We start from the raw sequence: 21,133 nt of genomic DNA, 5'->3' as shown, positions 1-21,133 counted from the left end.
GCCAATAAGGGCAGACAGGAGATAAATAAAGGCTTATCTTATCTTATCCTTATGTATTTAACGTTAGCCGGGGCTACTGGTTAGCTGAGTGGCTAACATGACCAGGACAGTTTTGAGGCGAATTTAAAGTGTTTGTGATTAGCAGATAGCACTATTAGCATGTGGAACAACATCCACTGTGCTTCATTTGTTATAACAATTAATTTGTTGATCGTAAACGGTTGACAAAACTACGTACGATTTGCATCCTAATCACAACCGATAGCTAGACGTTAGTATAAAACTGTAAAACTTAGGAGATACGAGCTTCGTTAAACGCACCGTCAAGAGAGTTTTTGCTTGTTATTATTATCATCAAACGATAGAAAAGTTGTTGATTAAGGCCAGACTGTCCGTTCTGTTGACCAACAAACCACCAGGATGATGTTTTTAGAAGCAAACTAAAGACCCACCTGTTCAGTTTGGCTTTAAATTTATTTTAGTCGTTTTTAATCTATTCTTAGTTTTATTTGTAGTTTTTGTCACTTTCCGTTTAATTTTTCATCTTTTCTTGTGTTTTAATGAGTTCTGATCTACTTGTTAGTCTGTGTTTGGTGCCTTTTATCACTTTTTAAAGAAAAACATAATTATGTTTACTGGTGTTTTCTTGTCACACGTTGTGATGACGGCGTTTCCTCAAACCTTCAGACCCTTTCATTGATAACGTGTTTATGCGGTGGCTTGTTGTTTTTCATTGTGAATCGGTTCGTGTCACCTTTTATGCAAATTAAACCCGACTGATAGCGTTACAGATGTTTTCCAGCACACTTCCCGTCTAATGACACTCAGCCAGACTTTCCCGAACTTTCCCGCTCCGTGTCGTCGGTCCGTCACCTCTCCTGATCCCCGTCTCGCTCTGTTTGCGTCTCGCTATCTCTATTTTTAGCTCTGCCTTTCGCAGATTAGGGGCCTATTTATAGAGCCCCTTATGATGTCCAATAACAGGGCGCTCTGCGGGAGGACGGCGGCGTCACAAGGATTCACACACCTCCCACTTGGCGCCGAGCCCAACCTCCCAACGCCGGTCCGTCCATCTCACCCATCCCACCCTCTCCTCCTCTTTTCGCTTTCTCCTCCCATCCTCCTCCTCCTCCTCCTGCTTTCGGCCCCCTTCCCCCCTCCGTCTAGTGTTTGCTGGCTGCCAGCCCAAAGCTTCAGTGGAAACTTTACACACAGGAAAGAGCCTCATGTCACCCCCGGCAGCCTGCTCCAAAACGCCATCCTACTCACACAAAGAGACAAAACACTGAAGCTACAAGTCAGAAAATAACAAAAAATAAGAATCAGCATCTGCATGACATTCCTCATCCTCACACCACACCTCCCCCCAGACATAAAGATGGACAGATAGGACGTTTATGTTCCCCATGTCCTTCTTCTTCTTCTTGACTTCTTCCCCCCCTTTTTTAAAAAAAAAAGAGGACATTACATAATTCTCCAAACACTTCCTCTCTAAGCCGAGAGCTCTCTGGCGTTTTATCAGACGCACACACACTTGACATATCCGAGCAGACAGGCAGCCTGTTCGGGCTGTCTGCATCACAGTCGCTATGACAACGGCAGGAGAACAATCCACAAAAACAGCCACTGGGCGGGAGGAGGAGGAGGAGGAGGAGGAGGAGCAGGAGGAGGAGGAGGAGGGAGAGACAGGCGGACAGACAGACAGACAAAGAGAGCGAAGGCTAATGGGGAGCTCATGTGTTCGTGCTGCCGTACCAGCTTCGTGCCATTCCTTCACCAGATTCCCGACTCGGTTTCCTGAACCTTCGCCTCTGCAGGGAAGGAAAACGCCGTACAGACACGAGCGTTTTCATTCCAGGACACTTCCCCCCTCGTTTTGTCTTTTTTCTTTGCTTGGCTTTGTGAACGCGAGAGTCACGGATAAAAATGCACAAAGACAGAAATGTCGCGACCCCAAAACCTGTCAAAACCACGTCATCATCTTACCGAGACGACGGCCTCAGAGCCAGAAAACGTAATCATCTGTGTCGCGCCAAATCTAAGCTAAAAACATTCAACCAGACCACTTAGCCAAAAATAAACTATGTTCAATAATCAGTTTCTGCAAAAAAATAAACTAAAAATTCAGAATTTCTCGGCACAACTTCAGACAAAACCTCCACGACGTCTTGGCTGAACTGCAGGCAGTGTTCTCACAGAGCAGATAAGGATGGAAACAAATGCAAACTTTAAGTATTCGTGTTTATCTACAGCATGTACAGATGCTAATCTTTTACGCATGTTGAACACGTGCAGGGTTTTTTCAATTTTTGTAAAATACTTTTTCCAAAGTGTGAGAAATGCATCCGTGGTGAATAAAAATGTCCAGAAACTGCTGGTTGCTGGTTAATTTTTAAACAACAAATCATAAAAATGTATTGACCAATGAGGCATAAGACGGAAAATAAATTTGCTGCAGTACCTGGTTGCACCACCAGGTGGAGCCTCTCGTTGTGTGTTTGCTGACCGCCAGTGAAGGGTACGTAAAATAAACGCACCTCCCTGTCGTCTAGCTGCTAACTGTCGTGTTGACAAATCAAGATGTGAAAAGTCCAGTTTAGCTAGCTACCGAATGCTAATGCTAAGCCAGGCTTAGCTAACGCAGGCTGTGAGCGTCTGCTCATCGACAACATTCAGACTAGTTATGAAGTATAAATACACCGGCTACGAGGGTTATTCTGACGTCACACGGCTGTGAGAACGACAACATCGCAGATTGTTGCTGCGTTTGGATTTCATTTTGAAGAATCTGTTTTAAATGAAACCACAACTTGCTGTTTAATTTATAACTCTGGAGTTTGCTTTATCTGTTCTTCACATTCGTAGCGTAACTGCACCGATTAGTCACTAAACACTGAACAAAACAACCACTGTGCTTATTATCGGTGGTTAATCGCTTATTAACTGTCCGACTGTCTGTTGAGGAAACTAAACTTTGCATCCTGAGTCTCAGAACCTCCTCGTGGACGCCTGGCTGGTGCTACAGTCTGTGAAGCTCTCCTACAGAACCAACTCCAGCCGGATCGCTTTGATGCTCGGGTCCGATAATCAGCGCAGATTATGCAGCAGAATGAAAACCCTCCATAGCAGCGAGCGTGGCCGTCCTGACCACTCAGATCCGTCGCAGCCGGAGTTCGCCGGGACGCGGTTTGAAATCTGCATGTCGTCGCGGCGTCCCTCCGACTGGCCTTTAGGTTGGGAGATAAGATTTATCGGCGCCACGACGCTCCTACAGCAGGTGTTTCTACGGAGACATAAAGGCCAGCGCTGTAGTCTGCTGCACGGTTGCTTGTTGGCGTCCGAACACCTTCTGTGTCCGGCAACGTCAGTTCCCATGAAGACCATGAAGACGGGGTCATGTAGGTTTTTTGCGATGACCTTGAAAAGCCGACGATGTGAAAACAACCTGGACTCGTTACCACAGCGAGGATGTTAGGATAGAAGGAGCTTTCTGGAAATCAGCTGGGACCCTGTTTATGAATAAAACAAGATTAAGAGCGGCTCTCTGAGGCTGCACAGGCTCGTTTTGCCAAAATCTCTGACAGCTGACAAATTAATGCAATTTTGCGGGACGTGTCGCCGTATCGGCCGGCGCTAACCTCCGCACAGAGGCTCTAACTCTGTCTGAACGGCTTCTTAAAGGGCAGCCAGCGTCACGTTCGCCTCCAGAACACGTCTTTAAAACGCATTTCTGCAGCCTAACGAAGTGTAAGGGCGGACGTACAAACGACGAGAAGAAAACGAACTCCGGGAGCCAATCAGAGAGCTGGTTTATCGACGAATTTGCAGTTTGCTGATCGAACGACGAGGCGGCAACGAGAAAATCTGTTGTTTGATAACTGATGCGTCTCTCAAGCAAAAAAAATAAATAAATGCAAATATTTCTCCCATCAACAGGCGTGATCGGACATTTAACGGGCTGATGGTTGAAGTTTGGTTTGTTTATTTCAACCTGAGAACTTTAAGCTCTTGTCTTCATCTGAACCTCACACAAAAATGAAAAAGTTTAAAAACTAAGGAGAACGATTAACCTTCAAAAATCGCAAAAACTAAAAATAACAGCAAACATCCACTTAATAATCAGACTTTTTTGCTGATTTAAAGACAGTAAAACGGTCACACGTTGTAAAAGAACTAATTATTTGTAAAAATACAGATTTTTGATGTTCAGATTATTTACAGTTTTATCGTCGACATGTTAATTAATACTTTGTGATTTTAGTCGTTAACATCTGACATTTCTTTATAATGTGTTTCTGCTTTTTGTTTGGGTTTTTTCCTGTTTTATTTGTCTAGTTTTGTTTCTTATCGAGGACCTTACGGCTGTTTTTCTTTACATTTTATGCGTTACCCCCTTTGGCTGTTGTTCTTTTACACATTTTGAAACTCTATCAGGTCCTCTTGTCCTTGTGCCTGTTGTCTGACTGTTTATATTGAAAAAAATCTAAATAAAATATTTTAAAAAATCAAAAAACATCTGCAACTTCAGAAAACTTTGGAAAAAGGTGATTTAGCATTACTGAATTATGAATATGCATCATTTTTCTTGTAAATAATGGCAAACATCTAGTAAATAACTGTATTTTTTGCTGATTTAAGGTAAGAAAAGTGGATTTTTTGCACACAAACATTGTGAAATAACAAACTATTGCTTGTGAAAACACAGATTTCTTAAGTTGACGTTATTTACAGTTTTGTTTTTGTTGTTTTTTGAGGGTTAACGTGCAAATTAATGATTTTTTTCCTGTGATTTTATCTTTAATTTACTGAAACAGGCAGAGCAGTCATGACAGAAACAAGAGGTTTCCATGTTCATGCAGCTGAGATATAAAACATCCTTTCCAGTGTGTAAAACTCTGAACTTCGTTGCTGCTCGTCTTTAAGAAGCTGCTCCGTCTCTTTCTTCTGTCAGCTCGCTGGAAGCCGATGACATGTCGTGTGCTTTTATATTTTATTTTTTCTCCTCCAGCCCCCGTTTGCACACAGGTGTAATGAAGTGGAAAAGCAACGGCGTGGAAAGCATACTGTTAATGTTCCAAAATATTTAGCGTATGTGCACAACAGAGATTAGGACTTTTCCGCCTCTCCGGGGAGCTCCGGCGGCTGGCGGTGGGGATCCTCGGGGGGCTTCCTCGCTCATGTTTTCTGCTGCAGTCATTAAGTCTCCATTAAAACACTCAATGGCTCCTTAACTGTCAACAAGCCAAAAATAAAACCAGGATCCGACACTCGCCGGGTTGCTGTTGTGTTTTTTTTTTTTAAAGAAAAGTGACAATTACGAGGCTTGAAAAGGAGCATCGTCGCTGCTCTTCTCTTTTTTAAACTGTTACAAGTTTTCACAGACGAGAGACTTTCAGGGCATTATCGCTAAAGAGTTTCAGCTGAGCTTTAAGCCGCTAAACTCCGCAAAGCCCGCTCGACAGCACGTCTGACCCAAATCTGCTCAAAATCTTCAGGGAAATGTAGTTTTTTTTCTCTCTCTCAGCTATTTTTTTTTTTTACAACTCAAATCTGCGAGTTGTGACGAACATCTGCCGAGTCTCTGGATGGTGGAGCGAAGGAGGAAAAGATGGAGGGACGGAAAGGAATGAAGGGAGTCAGGTCGGGTCACGGCGCTGGTAACGGGCACACGGGCTGAATCTTAACGGCGAACAGAACCGTCACGGCGGCGTCTGAGGAATTTCCACTACGGCCGCCGCTCTGCAGCAGGAATGCGGCGACGCAGCACTCAGCGCCGCCTGTTTACATTCTCAGCATCGCAATCGTGACAACGCGGCTACGGCACGGAAAAAACGGCAGAGCAGAGCACACGGACCCGCTGTGTTCTGCTCAACACGGAGCCGGTTAGCCTAGCTTAGCATAAACACTGGAAACAAAGGGAAACAGCTAGCCGCGCTCTGTGCAAGAAAGACGCATCGTCTTCCGAGAACATTAAAACATCTACCAGCTTCCAGAAAACTGTAAAAACAGAACAAACCCTCGAACTAAAACAGATTGAAGCTTGGACTCGTGTCGCTTCATCGACATCTGAAAAGATTCGCTGCAAATTCTCCGACGTTTGCAGTAGATTCTGTTAAAAAATGAAAATAAAATCTTTGTGCCTCTGCTCAGCTGTGAGCGTTCACAGAAAGCCGACAGAAGAATAATAGAATAAATAAATGCAGCTTGGCTCAGGAACAGTGAACAGAGGAGCCGGTTGGAGATACATCCAGCACGGTAAAACATCTGTAGTATGGACAAACACCTGGAAAGACGCTGACGAAACAGGGATAAACTGTAAAACAACTATTTTAAAACATCTTCTTTTTGTCTGCAGTGTGTTTTATCAGGCTGGAATCGAAGTTGAGCAAAAATCAAACGTGTGATTTGGACGCTTTGGCCTCAAAACGGACGTCAACAATGAGAAATAATATAAACCACCTGTGAGTCTAATTAAACTCCTCTAACTGATCGTCCCAGCAGGTCTATTTCAACATCTTCTCTTCTCTCTGCTGTGGAGCGACGACTTTCTGGTGCTTTCATTGTTTTTCTAGAAGATAATGAGTCACTGACAGCAAACAAAAGGCGGTTTTGTTTTCCAGGTAGCTTCACAGACTGGAGGAAGAATCTTTTCAACCGCCGCTCTCTTGCTTTCTCTTTCTTTTTTGATTTTATTGTTATTATTTCAGTGCAAAAGTACCACTTTGTAGTCCTCCACTGTTGCTCGTATTTGCTAATAAACGCACGGTTTCTGATTTGAAAGTCTGAAAGCAAAGTAAATAGGGTTGAATAACTCTTGGCTGGCTGCGTGCGATGCTGGCATCGCCGCTGATAGAATCCAGTTAATATCCAAGCAGAGGGAGCGAGGGCAGAAAGTGAGCGTGGTTTAGAAAAGAGCAGCTGGCACGTTTCCTTGGTTGTGATCGTTGCTGCTGCTGCTATTTTCGGCTCCATTCAGGAAGTGATCTGCAGACGGGCTGCTGACGGAGGATTCAGCTCCACCAAACAAGCCGTCGCCGACCAAAACAAGCCGGCCTGAACGCCACCGTGAGCCGGCGGAGGCTGGAGGGGGGCGGCACATCTGGAGCCGTGCTCCACATCTGTACCGGCTGTTTACCTCTTGGAGGTTGAGAAGCGTCATCTCTTGTACATTTGGTCTTTCTCCCACAACAACAACAACAACAACAACAAGCGTACAGTGGGGTTGTGTGGGATCACGTTTGACAGCGCTCCTGTTTTTTAGCCCTTCAACCCGCCGCCCGCCCTGCGGGGGCCCGAAGATCAGATGACAATTTACGATGTTTTCTTGGGAGTCGAATCACAAGCCGCCATCTGAATAACGTTTCTCCTCACTGATTCATGTGATTAGCCGTGTACGCCGTCTCCTGTCGCTTCAGCTCGAGGCTCCAACTTACAAATAAAATCACACAGTTTTACTCTATTTACCAAAAAAAAACGACCATAGCTGCTGCTAGATGAACCGGTTTTATAGTTTCTGACAGTTTATTATCAGTTGAACTCTTATGAAGGAAGACCATTAAATTAGCAATAAAATGACAAAAAAACAACAACAAAAAAATACGATGGACTCTCATTGGAGACACATTTGCCCAACAACTCATATTTCTAGACTGATACCTCCATGTGGCACCTTTTAATAAAACAATCTGTACGATTCCTCTGAAAAGCTCAATGAGCCAAATCCACGTCGTACATATACGTATGTGAGACCATCAGTCTTGGAGAAAACTAAGCATAAAGTTTACTAAAATAAAAACGACTTGAGCTAGCTAACACGCGCTATTCACCAACGTTTGCGTTAGCCGCCGCGCTGTCTCTTGCTGCATAATAACGATATTATTAAAACATAGTACTGGTGTAGTGCTTTTCAGGACGCTTTATGTTAGCATTTTCTACTAATTAAGTCCAGAAACCGAACGGAGGCTCTGAGAAAACAGAGCTTCAGGAAGTAATGATGTCCTGAGTCGGTGTCACAAGTCGGCACCAGTCGAAACCCGATCTTTTGTTTGTACCTGCTGCCATACAAGCGCCAGAAAGGAAACTTAAATATAGTTATGCTAGCTCTGGTTGGAGGTCACTAAGCGCCACAAAAGTCTTTGTCATGGTGCCCGTCGCTAGCTAAACCCGCACAATGCTGCCAGTACTCCCATTCACGACCTCCGCATGTGGCTACGGTATGAAACAGTACGAGTCTCCGCCTGGTGGAGCAACCAGGTACTGCAGCTGATCTGCAACACATTTTCTGACATGCGTGTAGAAAATACAGGGTTTTTTTTGGCATCTTTTAAAACTCGTGGAGCCTCAGTACAACCTACCATCTCCACACTATAGTTTAAACACTGCTCTACTGAAGGATTTAAAATAAAAGAACCGTTTTCAGTTGATTCTGCTCACGTTAGTGTTTTTAAAGTGTGTGTTATGAAGGAAACCTGTACCAGACTGGGACGCAGGGATAAAATAACCAGCAGTATCCCATTCCTACACTTTGATAAAACATTAAATGGACATTTCCAGAGCTTCAAACTGCACCTCACTGAGGGCAGGCTAAAAGTCACTGTGTTATTCTGATGATCGCTGCAACCAGCCGCCACCTCCGAGCGCCGGTTTCAGCCGAGCACTCGAATGCAACACCAACAGTCACACCAGACAGCCGCTGTCATGTATGTAGGTCCCAGCGGTTCACCGCCGCAGGACTTGCAGCCTGCAATCACCTGGCATAAATCAGTTATCAGGGAGTAGCATAGCAACCGCGTCGCCAACGGTCCCGGCGCACAGTTAATATCCTCCCTCACGCCGTCCTGCTCTGCCCCACTGTGTCCTCGGCTCCATCTTTTCCTCCTTATTGCCCTCTGCAGTATTATCAGATAATGTGTTTTTTTTTCCTCCCTTCCCCTCCTGCACTGCAGCCACTGTGGCACAATTACCCCAGCTGCTGCACTAATGGCTATTGATGCAGCTGAGGGCCCCCCGCACACACTCGCGCACGCAAACATTCATAAAAAATTCATGACGCTGGCTCAATAGGAAGGTGCAGGGGATCCGGCCGGCCCGAGGAAGAACAACAAATGTCACCGAACAAAGGAAGGAAGAGGCGGGCGATGCAGGTTTTCGACACTATCGTGCAGAACAGAGCGACGCAGGCGAACGTTAGCGCCGAGGATCGGCAGGTTAAGTTGTGCAGCGAAAGCCGGTGTGTGCTGCAGGAGGCTGTGTGGTAGGTAATTCCCTCTTAGCGCAGGATTTCTCCTCGCCACCGACCTGCGCCGGGAGAGCTTTAGAGCGCTAAGCCTGCTAGCCGAGACTGAACCGGGGATCATCGGAGACAAGGAGCACGGCGATGGAGAGAGAGAGAGAGGGGGTAAAAGAAATAGAAAGCACAGGAGCGATGGGAGAGGAGGGACGGGAGGGCAGATAGCAAGGTTGAAAAATGATGAAAGGTCAAATGGAAGGTAGGAGCAGAAGGGGTGAGGAGGAGGAGGAGGAGGAGGAGGAAGGTGAAGCCGAGAGGAAGACATGAAAAGGATCCTCGCTGGGAGTTAGCAGAGGTCACCGAGTGATGGATGGAAACGAAGGAGGAAGAACGAAGGAGGGACGGATGATTCGGGGGGAGGAATTCTCTCTTCTTTCTTTTGCTGATTGACCCTGAGTTTAAAGAGACGAACAAGAAGGTCACAGGAAGATGAAAACTAGCCTCCACAGATTAGCCAGTGTGTCCTCACCGGGGGACAACAAAGGTCAAATGGATCACAACGAGAAAAAACCAGCAGAAAAACATCCAACTGCTGGATTTAGGTCGAATTTAGACGTTAGATTAGATTGAATTGCAGGTTAGCGTCAAAGCAGAGGTGCAAAAGAAGCAGGAAAAGTTCTCTGCAACGTGCAAACAGAGCAGTTTGAACACGCTACACGCTAGTAGGCAACATATCTGAATATCCCAGATGTGTGCATCATATTTATAGGATGAGCAGTGGACATGAGAGGACAGATATCAACAGTAGACACACACTTTACACATGTTGCTTTATATTTAGAAATCCTACATTTTTTCAGCTCTAGTTTTTGGTTTTCAGGATTTATTTGGTGTAAAAGCACATAAAGTAAACCTATGAGGCGTAAAGAGGTCAAATCAGTCAATATTTAAAGCAAAAAACTGGAAGAAATAACGGCAAAAACAAGATAAACCAGCGTATACGTGGAGTTTTCTTCCTTCCTCTCCTATAGGACCTCTTGGGTTTACCATGTGGCCACTCAGAGGGCCGCACCCCACGGGTTGGGAAGCACAGGGGGGACTTATTAGACGCCACCACGACCACTTACAAAATGCTGCTTTTATGTTCATGTATCGACATCATCGGTATCTAATCATCACTTTTAGATGCACAAGCTGCATTAGCATATTTAAATCGATGCCCATATAAGGAGTTAAAGGTAGAAACGCTGACAAATAAGGGCGCTGAACGTTTTCTTATAATTAAATTCCCAAATATGCCGCCTGCTTTAATTCTGATGAAATCCCTGAAGCCTGGAACCCAGAGACGGGTTTTAAAAGTCGGTTATCTTTGAAAACGCACCGAAAATTGCACCATAATCTGGAAATAATCACAGAATCCAGTTTTTTTTAACCGTCCTCGAGGTTTGTGGAAAATTAACCAAATCAAATGTTTTATCAGAATCACAAAGCTTTGCCAGAAACAAGTTCCCAGGACTTCATATTACAGCGAAAAATACGTTCACAGGAAGTAAAAGTGTGACGGGAACGGCTGGTAAATAACAAAAAAGAGTGAGTTTTGAAGCTGCTGCACCTGAACAGGAAGTGGGAGTTCAGGGTTTCTGGCAGCGGGCGGCCGACTCTGGGACTCGCTCACGGAGGTCATTATTTCAGAAACTCACTCTGGAGGTCACTCGCCTCACAGAGGAGAGCAGGAGGTATTGGAGGGGGAAGAAAAAGCTAACAAGCACTCGGCTGTCGAGATTAGCAACGATTAGCGACGCTGGACAAATCTGAGGAGCGTTAAAGTTCCCTCACTGCGGACCGGGCGTCTCCGACAACCTCCTCATCCACATTTCACTGTTTGTGTGAACGGAGCAAAGACGGCTCGACTATCGGTGATGCAAAATCCGAGCTGCCGTTCAGCTCCTAGCCGAGGAGGAGGCGGGAGGGCGGCGACAGAATCCCGACAGAAAGGGCGGCGATGAGACGACGGGGACGACTTCTGACGCCGGAGGTCGATGCTAACAGCGTTAGCCGCCAGAGCAGCTAAAGGCGCCGAGTTTGACAGCATTTACCTTCTCACTCATAAGAAGTAGAATGTTTCACGTCTTATTTCACATAGAGTCACTTTAAAAACACTTTAACTGCACTTAAATCTCTCAGCACAGAGCGCTGGGCTGCCCTCAAACTGTCTTTTATAGAGTCACACTGATAAATCTGTAGATTATCCAGCATCGGTGTCAATGATGGATGAGAATCGCATCACAAAGTTTGTCTACAAGAGAGCAGATGTAGTTCCACATCATCAGGTTTAACCGTCTGAACCTTAAAAGCTGCCCACAGGTTAGAAAATACGTCATCGCTTTAAAAAAAACACCATTTATCAGTAAAAACAGACATTTATTACTTTTCCTTGAACCATTCTGTCAGAAAAATGAATCAAATCTGAACCAAAGTTCATCCAAAAACCAACAAAACATGAACATTTCGGCTCTCCAACATGTTCGGTTGAACTGCAGGCTGTGTTTTAGCACAAAAACTACATAATATATAATATAAGCAGTAAAATGTGTGTCATACGTGGAGGGAACTGTCTTTGTTTCTGGTGTTGTACCAGTGGGTAACTGGACATACGCTGTACATCCTAGTTTCTCCTCAAACAAATAATCCAAAATGAAGAAACACAACTTTCTCCCTTTCCTGTGATTTATGACATCATGATGTTGCGACACTCGGCTGAAGACATTTCTGAGTCCTTCCTGTTGTGGTCGTTCTGTTTCCCTAAAGCTGCAGGACTTCACTGAAAAATGAGCCAAAGTGAGTAAAAACCAGACCGAAGCAGAAAAACACCCACAAAGGTAGAAAAACACAGTATGAACCAAAGTATGTTCTGTTTATATCTGAATTAAAGCTTTGAGCCTCTAAATGTGCCGAACACGGACGCTGCCCGCTGGTTTTGTCCAGAATCCCAAAGTTATTGGGTTTACTTTTTAGAAGTTTTTTAACATTTATACTAAAAAAAAAGCTTGAAAAACGGTTAAATTACTTATTTTTCTGTCCGTTGTTTGCAACCAAAACCTGCGAAACACGTCAGGCGAAGCTGTTCGTTTAAACTCTGAGCAGAAAGATGCTGTTTTGGGTTGTTTTTTTTCCTTCAACAGCCGCCGCCGCCGAGCAGGTGGGTTGGCTGAAGGGCAAAGCAGCAAACAGTGTGGGTTTGAATGTCCTTTGTCACATGTCACCTCACCCTCCTTCATCCATCCATCCATCCATCCATCCATCCTGCGTCACTTCACCAGAAAACTGGAACAACAACAACAACAACAAGCAGCAGCAGCACAGGCGAGCTGAGCAGCGTTCGGCTGGAAGACGGCGAGTGAATCAGTGCAAACCACCTTGTTGATCAGAGAACGGAGGCTCTGAGGCCGGACTTCAGGACATAAAGTGCAAAGAAAGCACAAAGAAGTGAATATTTAAAGGCTAGAACGTGAACATGAAGGCCGTCTGCAAGGAGAGCAGCAGCTCCTGAGCAGGTAGCGGCTTCTTAGTGCATCTCAAGCAGCTGAAAAGTTTGTGAATTTGCTCGGGTAGGTTGAGAAAAACTACCGAAAGAGTGTGTGTGTGTGTGTGTGTTCCTGCAGAACATGTGAACCAGCGTGGGAGGAAGGGAATGTGGTCGCAGCCGCCCCAAATCAAAAACATCCAGCGCTTGTGCATGTGTGTGTGTGCAGGGACTCGGGGACGGGGAGGCAAGAAAAAAAAAAAAAAGTGGTGCAGAAAGGGTGCAGTTTAAAAGACACGGTCAATAAAAAACACAGGGAGCCGGGAAATTAGCGTGTAATGAGTCGAACGGCGGTGATGTCACGGCGCGACGTCACACCCTGCGTGAGCGTGTCAGCTCCACGCCGGCTCACCGGGTTAAATATAGCAAATTGGGAAGCGGTCCCAGCTGACTTTAACAATGCTCCGGCTACCATCCACACTGCATTAGCGCCGCGCTAACGCTGAAACCGGAGACGTGTTGGACGGAGGGGAAGGAGGAAGGAGGAAGGGAGGAGGGGAGGAGGGGAGAGGGGAAGGCCTCGGATTCATGAAAACTCAGCCGCCCACGCTCCGGCCTCGGCTGCCAAGGCTGGAGCAGGACGGCAGCGAATGTGTGCGTGCGCTCGACATTCCTGCGCGAGGTGGCTGCCAAGCGGAGCCCGAGACAGGCCGGCCTCGGCTACTGTGCTCCGGAGGAAGCTAACGAGGCCCGAGCCGCCGCAGCGAGGCCTCGCAGCCGTAAACCCGATGAGGTGATCGGACGCAGAACACGGTTCGGCTTTAGAGCGGCAACAGGTCACAAGCCTGAGAGGTCAGAGGTCAGAGGAGGCCTCGATAAAACAACGTTAAAACTTGTTTTGTCTCTTCAGAAGCAAACTGAAGCAGGTGAAGTCACGTCACAGTCAGACTGGATGCTTTTATTAAAATTTGTTATTTTTTAAAATTTTGTTTAATTACACATAAAAAATATTAATCTACACGAATATCACAAAATAAACACAACAGGCCAAAACTGTAAATAATAAACGGTAATGCAACGGTTAACTATAAACTTACACAATTTTTACTGATTTTAAATTATTTTACCAATATTGAAAAATAAAATATTGAAAAGGTGGTTAATCATGTTGTTAATATTTATTTCATAAATGTTTCTCTGTTTGGTTAAATTACAGATAAAATCTAGAAAAATTACATCAAAAAAGTTAAAATAAATAAATAATTTACAAAAATTAAAAAAAGGCCACATGACAAATCAATTTTATAATTTTAGTTGTTTTTCTTTTTTCTTTACAATATTTGATCATAATTGTTTTTAAATTGTCACTGTTAATTAACTGAAAAATACTAATTTTAACATATTAAAACTTAAAATAAAACCTTAAATCATTTAAAATATTTCATTGTTTTTAAACCATTTTACAGATGTTATTTATCAGATTTGCACTGTTTTGTAAAATTAAAGCTCATTTCTTGTAAAATAACCAAAAAAATACAATTTACTGTAAATAATGTCGACATCAAATCAGCAATTAATTCCTTTACAGTATTTGACTGTAAAGTGATTTTCTACTGTATTTAAATCTGTTAAAAACTATCTTCTATTATTTGCTGTTATTTTTTAAATTGTGTAAATAAACATTAAAAAATAGTCAATTTTACATTTTTTACCTGTTTTGAAAAATAGGAGATAAAATATAGAAAAATCTCTGCATATAAATCTTATTTTAAACTGTAAATAACGTCCACATCAAAAATCTAATTCATTAATTTAAATTTATTTTACACGTGACCGCAGTAAAACCGCTGTGTTTCTGTATTTAAATTAGCAAAAAAACATAATTCCACAGATATAATATTTTCACCATGTTTTAACAGATTTTTAACATGACAGGATTTATGGTTTAACAGATGTTTTTGCTCCTTTGTTGCCAGATTTTTACAGTTTCTTTACAGTGCAGATGAACTTCTCGTCTTCAACCATCAGACTCGTTGCCAGACATCAGGTTCGGTATCGATTTACATTTCTAAACTTTGCACGATAGTTTCTCCGCTGACAGCGGTCTGGACAGGCCTCCTAATTCTCCCTCCTCCAACACAAGTCACCAACAAGTCCACGCCTGCTCGCCGACGGCCGCCAGACGTCATGGTGGGAAGACCGACGCACCAGAAACGTAAACTCAGACGCCTCGAACGAACGCCGATCGTATCGATGAACGATGTCTCTGCTCTGACTGGTGGTGCTGCGGAGGATCGAATATCGAATCAACCGACCGATTAGTCTGTAGATGAACCAAATCAGCCACCGTGAGCTGCACTCTTTAGCCAATCAGGAATAAACATAAACAGCCAGTATTAACTCATTATAACCTGATTGTTCTCCACTGAAAACGAGACTCTGAGCAGATTAGCTGCACGAATTCATAAAAGTTCATCAGCTGGTGACCTGATGAGGATTAAAACAGACCAATGACCTGCTGCTGAGTTGTGACACAAAACAAAAACTGCTGTTGGCAAAGTTTTTGTCCATTTGTTTGCTCAAAATGCAGCTGCATCAATTAAACTCCACGAAACACTCAGTAAATGTGTAATAAGGTAGATTTAGTGTCTCCAGAACACCAACAATAACGGATCATTCCTGTTGATGTGGAGCTTCATGACATCAACACGCCAAAGAGTCCAACCGATGAGGATATCGATCAGTCAGTGGGTTTTCAGCTTTCCTACAGTCCTCAAACTAATCATCTGCAAGGTTCAGTAGACATTTAGAATATCAACAGAAATAAAGTGCTTGGTCCAAATAAAACTGAACTTCTGTTCCCCCTGTATAAACCATGAAGCCCTGAGACCGAAGGCTGACGGACTGTTGGGCTGAACCGTTCCTCTGACGCCACATCGGTCCCTCCAAAGAACCGCTCTGAAGCTAAAAAGGTGAATTTATCCAGAAAAACAATCTAAACACCAGCATGTTTCCCCTCCGCTAGTCACTTTAAATGACATTTAATCGGCCTGCGTCATCCAGATCCTCTTTTTAGAAAAGAAACGAGACAAGAAAGACAACAAAACGGGATCAGAGGATCTGAGAAGGTCCAGAATCAAACGCTGGAGCTCATCTCGGGGGGAAGAGGACCTGGATGCTCTGCTGCAGACGGAGCGACTTTTCTCCTCCTGCGACGTTCCTGACATCAGCTCCAGTTAAACCCGACTCGCTGCTCCTGCATCCATCACCGCGAAGCCTCAGCGGTTCTGAACATGGAGGGGCTGCGTTGGGAGGATGCTCGGCCCTGCAGGTTGACCTTCTGCGCCGACTGCAGGTGTGAAAACGCCGACGCAGACACTCGAGCGCTCGACGCCGCGGCCGGCAATTATTTCCATTATCAATTAGCGCGCCAATTATGCTCTGAGTAAGAGTTCAGCCCGCGAAGAAAAACACACATTTACAGCTTCCCAGACCCCCGACAGCAGACTTTAACCCAAAGATATTTAATTTACGCTCGTGTGCGGCTAAAAAAAACAAAACGTTTTCACACGAGAGACGCTTGAACCGGAAACGAACGCGTCTGAAAAACTGTCAAAACCTGATTTAAGCCGCTAACCGTTCGTTATTGGGCTCTAACGTCAATGATGTGAAGGTTCTGGATTCAAAACTATGTTTGCTGACAAATAAATAAAACCTTACGGGGATTTTAGCGTCCAAAAAAAAAAACAGAAAGAAAAAATCAGTGGGTTTTCAACTTTCCCACAGTCCTTAAACTACTCATCAGCTTTGAAGGGGAAATTTATCCAAATCTGAGCCTAAAATCACGTTATTTAATCCTTTTATTCTACGTGTTTCATTTAAAAATTCATCAAAAATAAATCGTTTTCTCTGTCTGGGGTTTGTTAAAACTAAAAAACTGTGACTCCTCTGTGCGGCCGTGAAGCCTTCGGTGACTCAGACGTGACTCAGAGTCTCGTGACGAAAACTCAGGGACGTTTGGTTGAACTGCAGAAAGAAGACGTGACTCATTTAAAAAAATTCACCACAAATAAATCGCTTTTGTTAAAAACAGTAAAAAATTCTGCAGTGATTCAGCCGTAAGACAAAAACTCAAGGACTTCTCGGTTGACCTGCAGGCGGTGTAAGAGAAGAGAAGTTTGGAAATAAATCATGAATTTGAAATATTCACAGTCTGTCGAGTCACTTCTTCTTGTATTGCTAACTCATGTGGGGACATTTTTTCATTTCTGAATAAGAAATAATCAAATAAATTCTATTTTTTTTATCATCATGGTGTCAAAACTGCATCTCGCTGCACAGAAGACGCGTCTGACTTGTGATGTTTCATCAAAATCGCTCTTTTCTATGGTTCAAAAATTTGCCAAAAACTGACAGTTTGCATTAAACATAATCTGCAAAAATAGAAAAATTCTGCGCTCCTCGGTGCAGCGGTGAAGGTATCAGCGACTCGGCTGCGAGCGACGGTGGCGTTTGGAAAATTCAGGGAGTTTTTGCTGAGCTGGGTTGAACTGCAGGCCGTGTACACAGAGCAGTGTGTCGAGTCAGCGTTTAGATTTACGGTAACACTTGTTCCTGCTTGGAAAAGTGTTGATTCCAGTTGTTTACTTCAACTTTTGTAAAGCGAATAATCTCACATTATGACGACATTATGATACCACGACTCTGTTCCAGTGAAGTTCTCTGTACGTCTAGTCTGGTTCTGGTTCTACAGAGCTGATGAATGAGCCCACAGTGAGGAGGAGATGGTTCACAGGGTTAATACTGAACATGTTTCCCTTCCTGCACACTACAGCCGTCGGTGGACGATGACTCTGAACTAAACACAGGACAAACACTGCAGAGGCTCTCAGACTGTAAACACAGTTCTGCTCTCGTCACCACCGGTCCGTCCCGGTCCAACCAGCAGACCAGCAGCTGCTTCTCAACTTCTACTTGTGGCTGCATGTGCTGGATCCCAGTTGGATCCCAGTATCTTCCTCCTCTCCTTCTCCTTCTGCTGCTTTCTCGCTAATAGCCAGCCCATAAACACAAACACACACTTTCCATAATTACAGGCTCGCCCCCTGCTCTGACGTGGGTGTGTCTGAGAACCGTCACACCAAAGCGCCGGGATGATGATGATGATGATGATGATGATGCACACGACAACACTGGATGTTCAACACGCTCTGGACCAAAATGCATTATTTGCATTTGGAAATTACAGGTTTCGCACCTTTTTTTTGGTTGCAGCTTGTAATTACGGCATCGACACCGAACCTGCAGCTAAACTCGGCCTCCTCCAGCCTCTGAACTTTCCGTGGAGGAGATCAGGTGGAGCTGCATTCAAACGCACCTTCAAAGAGCAGTTTGCAGACCCTACAGATTAAGGCCTCCCCTCCTCCTCCTCCTCCTCCTCCTCCTCCCGCCTCCTGGGAATTGGTGCATGCATGTCTGCGCAGTCACACCAGCAGCACACTTGGCTTTCCTAGAATGCCGCCTGCTTCTGGAGCGACTACATACAGCCATCTAGCTGCAGCTCTGCTCGTCTGAGGGGGGAAGAAGCCGGAGAGCGACTCCTTCCTTCAGCTGCCAGGAGCACCAGAAGCCTGCTAATGTGTGCTCTCGGCTACTGTTTGCATACAAGGTGTCGCCTCCGGTGACAAGAGGCCGAGCTCGGGGGACGCCTCTGTGTCTTTAAGCAGTAATCCTTCCATTCTCAGAGCGTTTGTCGCCGGCCATCTAATGGGCGGTTCGGTTTAATGTCCACAAGGGCCGCTGGGAGCTCCTGCACCATTAAAACCACCACCTCCACCTCCTCCTCCTCCTCCACCGCTGCTGAAGCTGCTTCTGGCCTGCGTGGCTCTTAAACAACGACTGGCTCAGAAATTAAAGACGCTCTGATTTTTGCATTTCAAAAGAGGGGAGGGAGGAACGGCAGCAACAAAAGGGACGCCAGTGTTGACATTCCCCACATGCAGCCTCTGGTCTGCTCGAGCAGGAGACACCGACTCCCACAAACCAACACTGTGATGTGCAAGATCATCCTCACCAGGAGCCACACAGCCCTCCATATGTTACCACTGCCCCCTGCCAACAGGAAACCACCGTAGCATTCCCATTAAACCCAGTGTGGCTGCACAGGACTTCCTAACGCATCAGTGCCATTAATGTGCAGTTTGTCTAAAAGCAGAAAGCCTGCTCATGATCAGGTGTGAGGCTCTGACAGGCTGCAGTGACCCTCCAGCCTGGTGCCAGGTCACTCTGCTGGCCGTGCTGAGGTCTCTGCAGCACTGTGGGCAAACACTGTTGATTCTCAGAGAGTGTGACAAAGGTTAGGGTGCAGGCCAACTGCTGCAAGGAAGCGGTGTTGCAACGCTACAGCTACAAGAACAGGGGAGGAGGGGAAAACAAAGAAGCAGCACGAAAAAGAGAAGTTGTTTTCATGCAAACTATCCAGAAGTTGGCTGCAAGTTTGTGAGCTGGGAATCAGAGCACTTTGCAAAGTTGTGCAGCCCAACAGCCGCCGAGCAGCTGAGCAGCAGCAGCAGCCTGTTGTCTCCTGTAAACAAAAGCCCGAGTGGAGCAGCGGTGACCCGGTGGAGCTGCCGCCTGTGTGCGCGGTGTGTGTTAATGTCTGGCCCGCCGTCCTTACCGCTATCAGCGTGTTATTCCTCTGCTCCGTGGAGGACGCAGAGTCCGGGTCCGGCTGCTTGCTCTGCGGCTGCTTGCTGCTGCCGCCGCTGCTTCCTGCCGACTTCTTGGCCCGCTGCTCCAGACTCCGCTGGTACAGGCTCACCGTCTCCCGGCGCTCGATCTCCAGCTGCTCGGCGTGGGCTTGCTGGTAGCGGCTCTCGCAGTTGACGTGGTGTCTCCGGCAGCCCTCTATCCGCTGCCGGAGCCGCTCCACCACCGTGCTGTGCTTAGGGATGCCCACGGCCCCGGCGGGCACCACGCTGCCGGCGGCCGGGTTCATGCTGTTGTTGATGCAGATACTGCCGTTGGGTCCGGCAGCGGGGGAGGCGAAGTCCCCCATCACCGCGCCGAGCGGCTGCTATTTTGGAAGAACTTTTCCCCCCAGTCCCCGCCGCCGCCGCCGCCTCCTCCTCCTCCTCCTCCGGCCACCTCCACCTCCACCAGCGAGGCTCCCCGCTCCGAGCGCGTCCTCCTCGGCGAAAAGGTCCGCGGAGCCGCCGGAGAGTTCGAGCGACGAGCGGGAGGTTTAAAGGGCTGCGAGCCGAGCGGTCATGTGGCTCCTCGGCGGATAACACCCGAAACAAGCCCCAAACTGGATTCAACACCGACGCCGCTGCAAACAACAACTCCTCCGGGGGAAAAACACGCCGAGGCGGCGCAGCTCCGAGCCGGCGGTCACACGCACTCAGCCCGACCCGCGGAGCAGCAGCAGCGGCGGCGGCGGCGGCAACAGTCCGCTCGCCGTTTCACGGTGTTGTCCTTTGAGAAAAAGTTTTGCTGCCTAAACCGAACGGGCTCCGGAGTTTCCCAGTGAACTTGCATCTCATATGGTTTTGGTTTGAGAGAAATCCCGGTGAAGATGTTGCCGAGTTCGGGGGAAGCGCTCAGGCGCCCTCGGTAGTCCAGTCGAGCGGCGGATCGAGGAGCCCCGACGGCGCTAAACGCGGATATGGAAGCAGTGGCGGAAGTCTGTAGTCACTGGCTGCCGCCTGCCACCATCACAATAATCAGGTCCGCTCCTCCACCATGCCAGCGGAGTGATATCAGGACAGGAGCCGAGTACGAGCCAGCGAGAGGCTGTGAGGAGCCCGCTGGAGGACGCGCCGAAAACCCGGTGTGGATCCCGGAGAGGAGCCGCTCCCAGCGACCACCTGTCCTGCCTGTGCTGCCCGCATAGGTCGGTACGGAGGCCCGGAGAGCTCAGAGCGCTGCGAAGGCACAAAAACACACGGGAGGGCAGAAAAATCAGCAAAATAGGAGAATGTCTGCGGTAGATAGACACCAGAGAGGAGAGCAGGCTGCAGGAAACACAGAGAAGATTAAACTGTAGTAAATACAGAAGGAAGGAAAAGTATAGAGAGCACAAGAAAAGACAAAAACAGGCTGCAAAATGGTAAAAATGATCAAAATATGTCCAGTAATCTGACACCAGAGAGGCAGCAAGGAGGGAAAACAGAAAGGAAACAAACCAGAGAAACAGAAAGTTAAAGAAAATATAAGAAAATACAAAACAGACGGCAGAAAAACAGACATTTTTAAAATATCTCCAACAATTTAACAGCAGAGACAAAGAATTCAGGAACAACCACAAACAGAAACGAAGCAAACAAGCTGCAAAATATGAGAAATATACGAAAAACAAATACAGAAAACAGGATAAAACA

The 21,133-nt window shown here is 46.1% G+C and overlaps 1 protein-coding gene across 1 annotated transcript in view; it reads right to left on the bottom strand.

The window, feature by feature from the left end:
- The window catches only part of LOC103361634 (mastermind-like protein 3), a 75,433-nt gene extending 54,706 nt beyond the window's left edge, over positions 1-20,727 (bottom strand). The window contains exon 1 of the mRNA XM_008287769.1: positions 19,429-20,727. Within this exon, the coding sequence (XP_008285991.1) occupies positions 19,429-19,809 (381 nt within the window). The 5' untranslated portion in view covers positions 19,810-20,727. The remainder of the gene's footprint in view (positions 1-19,428) is intronic.
- Positions 20,728-21,133: the final 406 nt, after the last annotated feature.

This window comes from Stegastes partitus, unplaced genomic scaffold (genome assembly GCF_000690725.1).
Source record: "Stegastes partitus isolate 25-593 unplaced genomic scaffold, Stegastes_partitus-1.0.2 Scaffold518, whole genome shotgun sequence".
Taxonomy (NCBI): domain Eukaryota; kingdom Metazoa; phylum Chordata; class Actinopteri; family Pomacentridae; genus Stegastes; species Stegastes partitus.
This window is presented reverse-complemented; position numbering and strand designations above follow the sequence as displayed.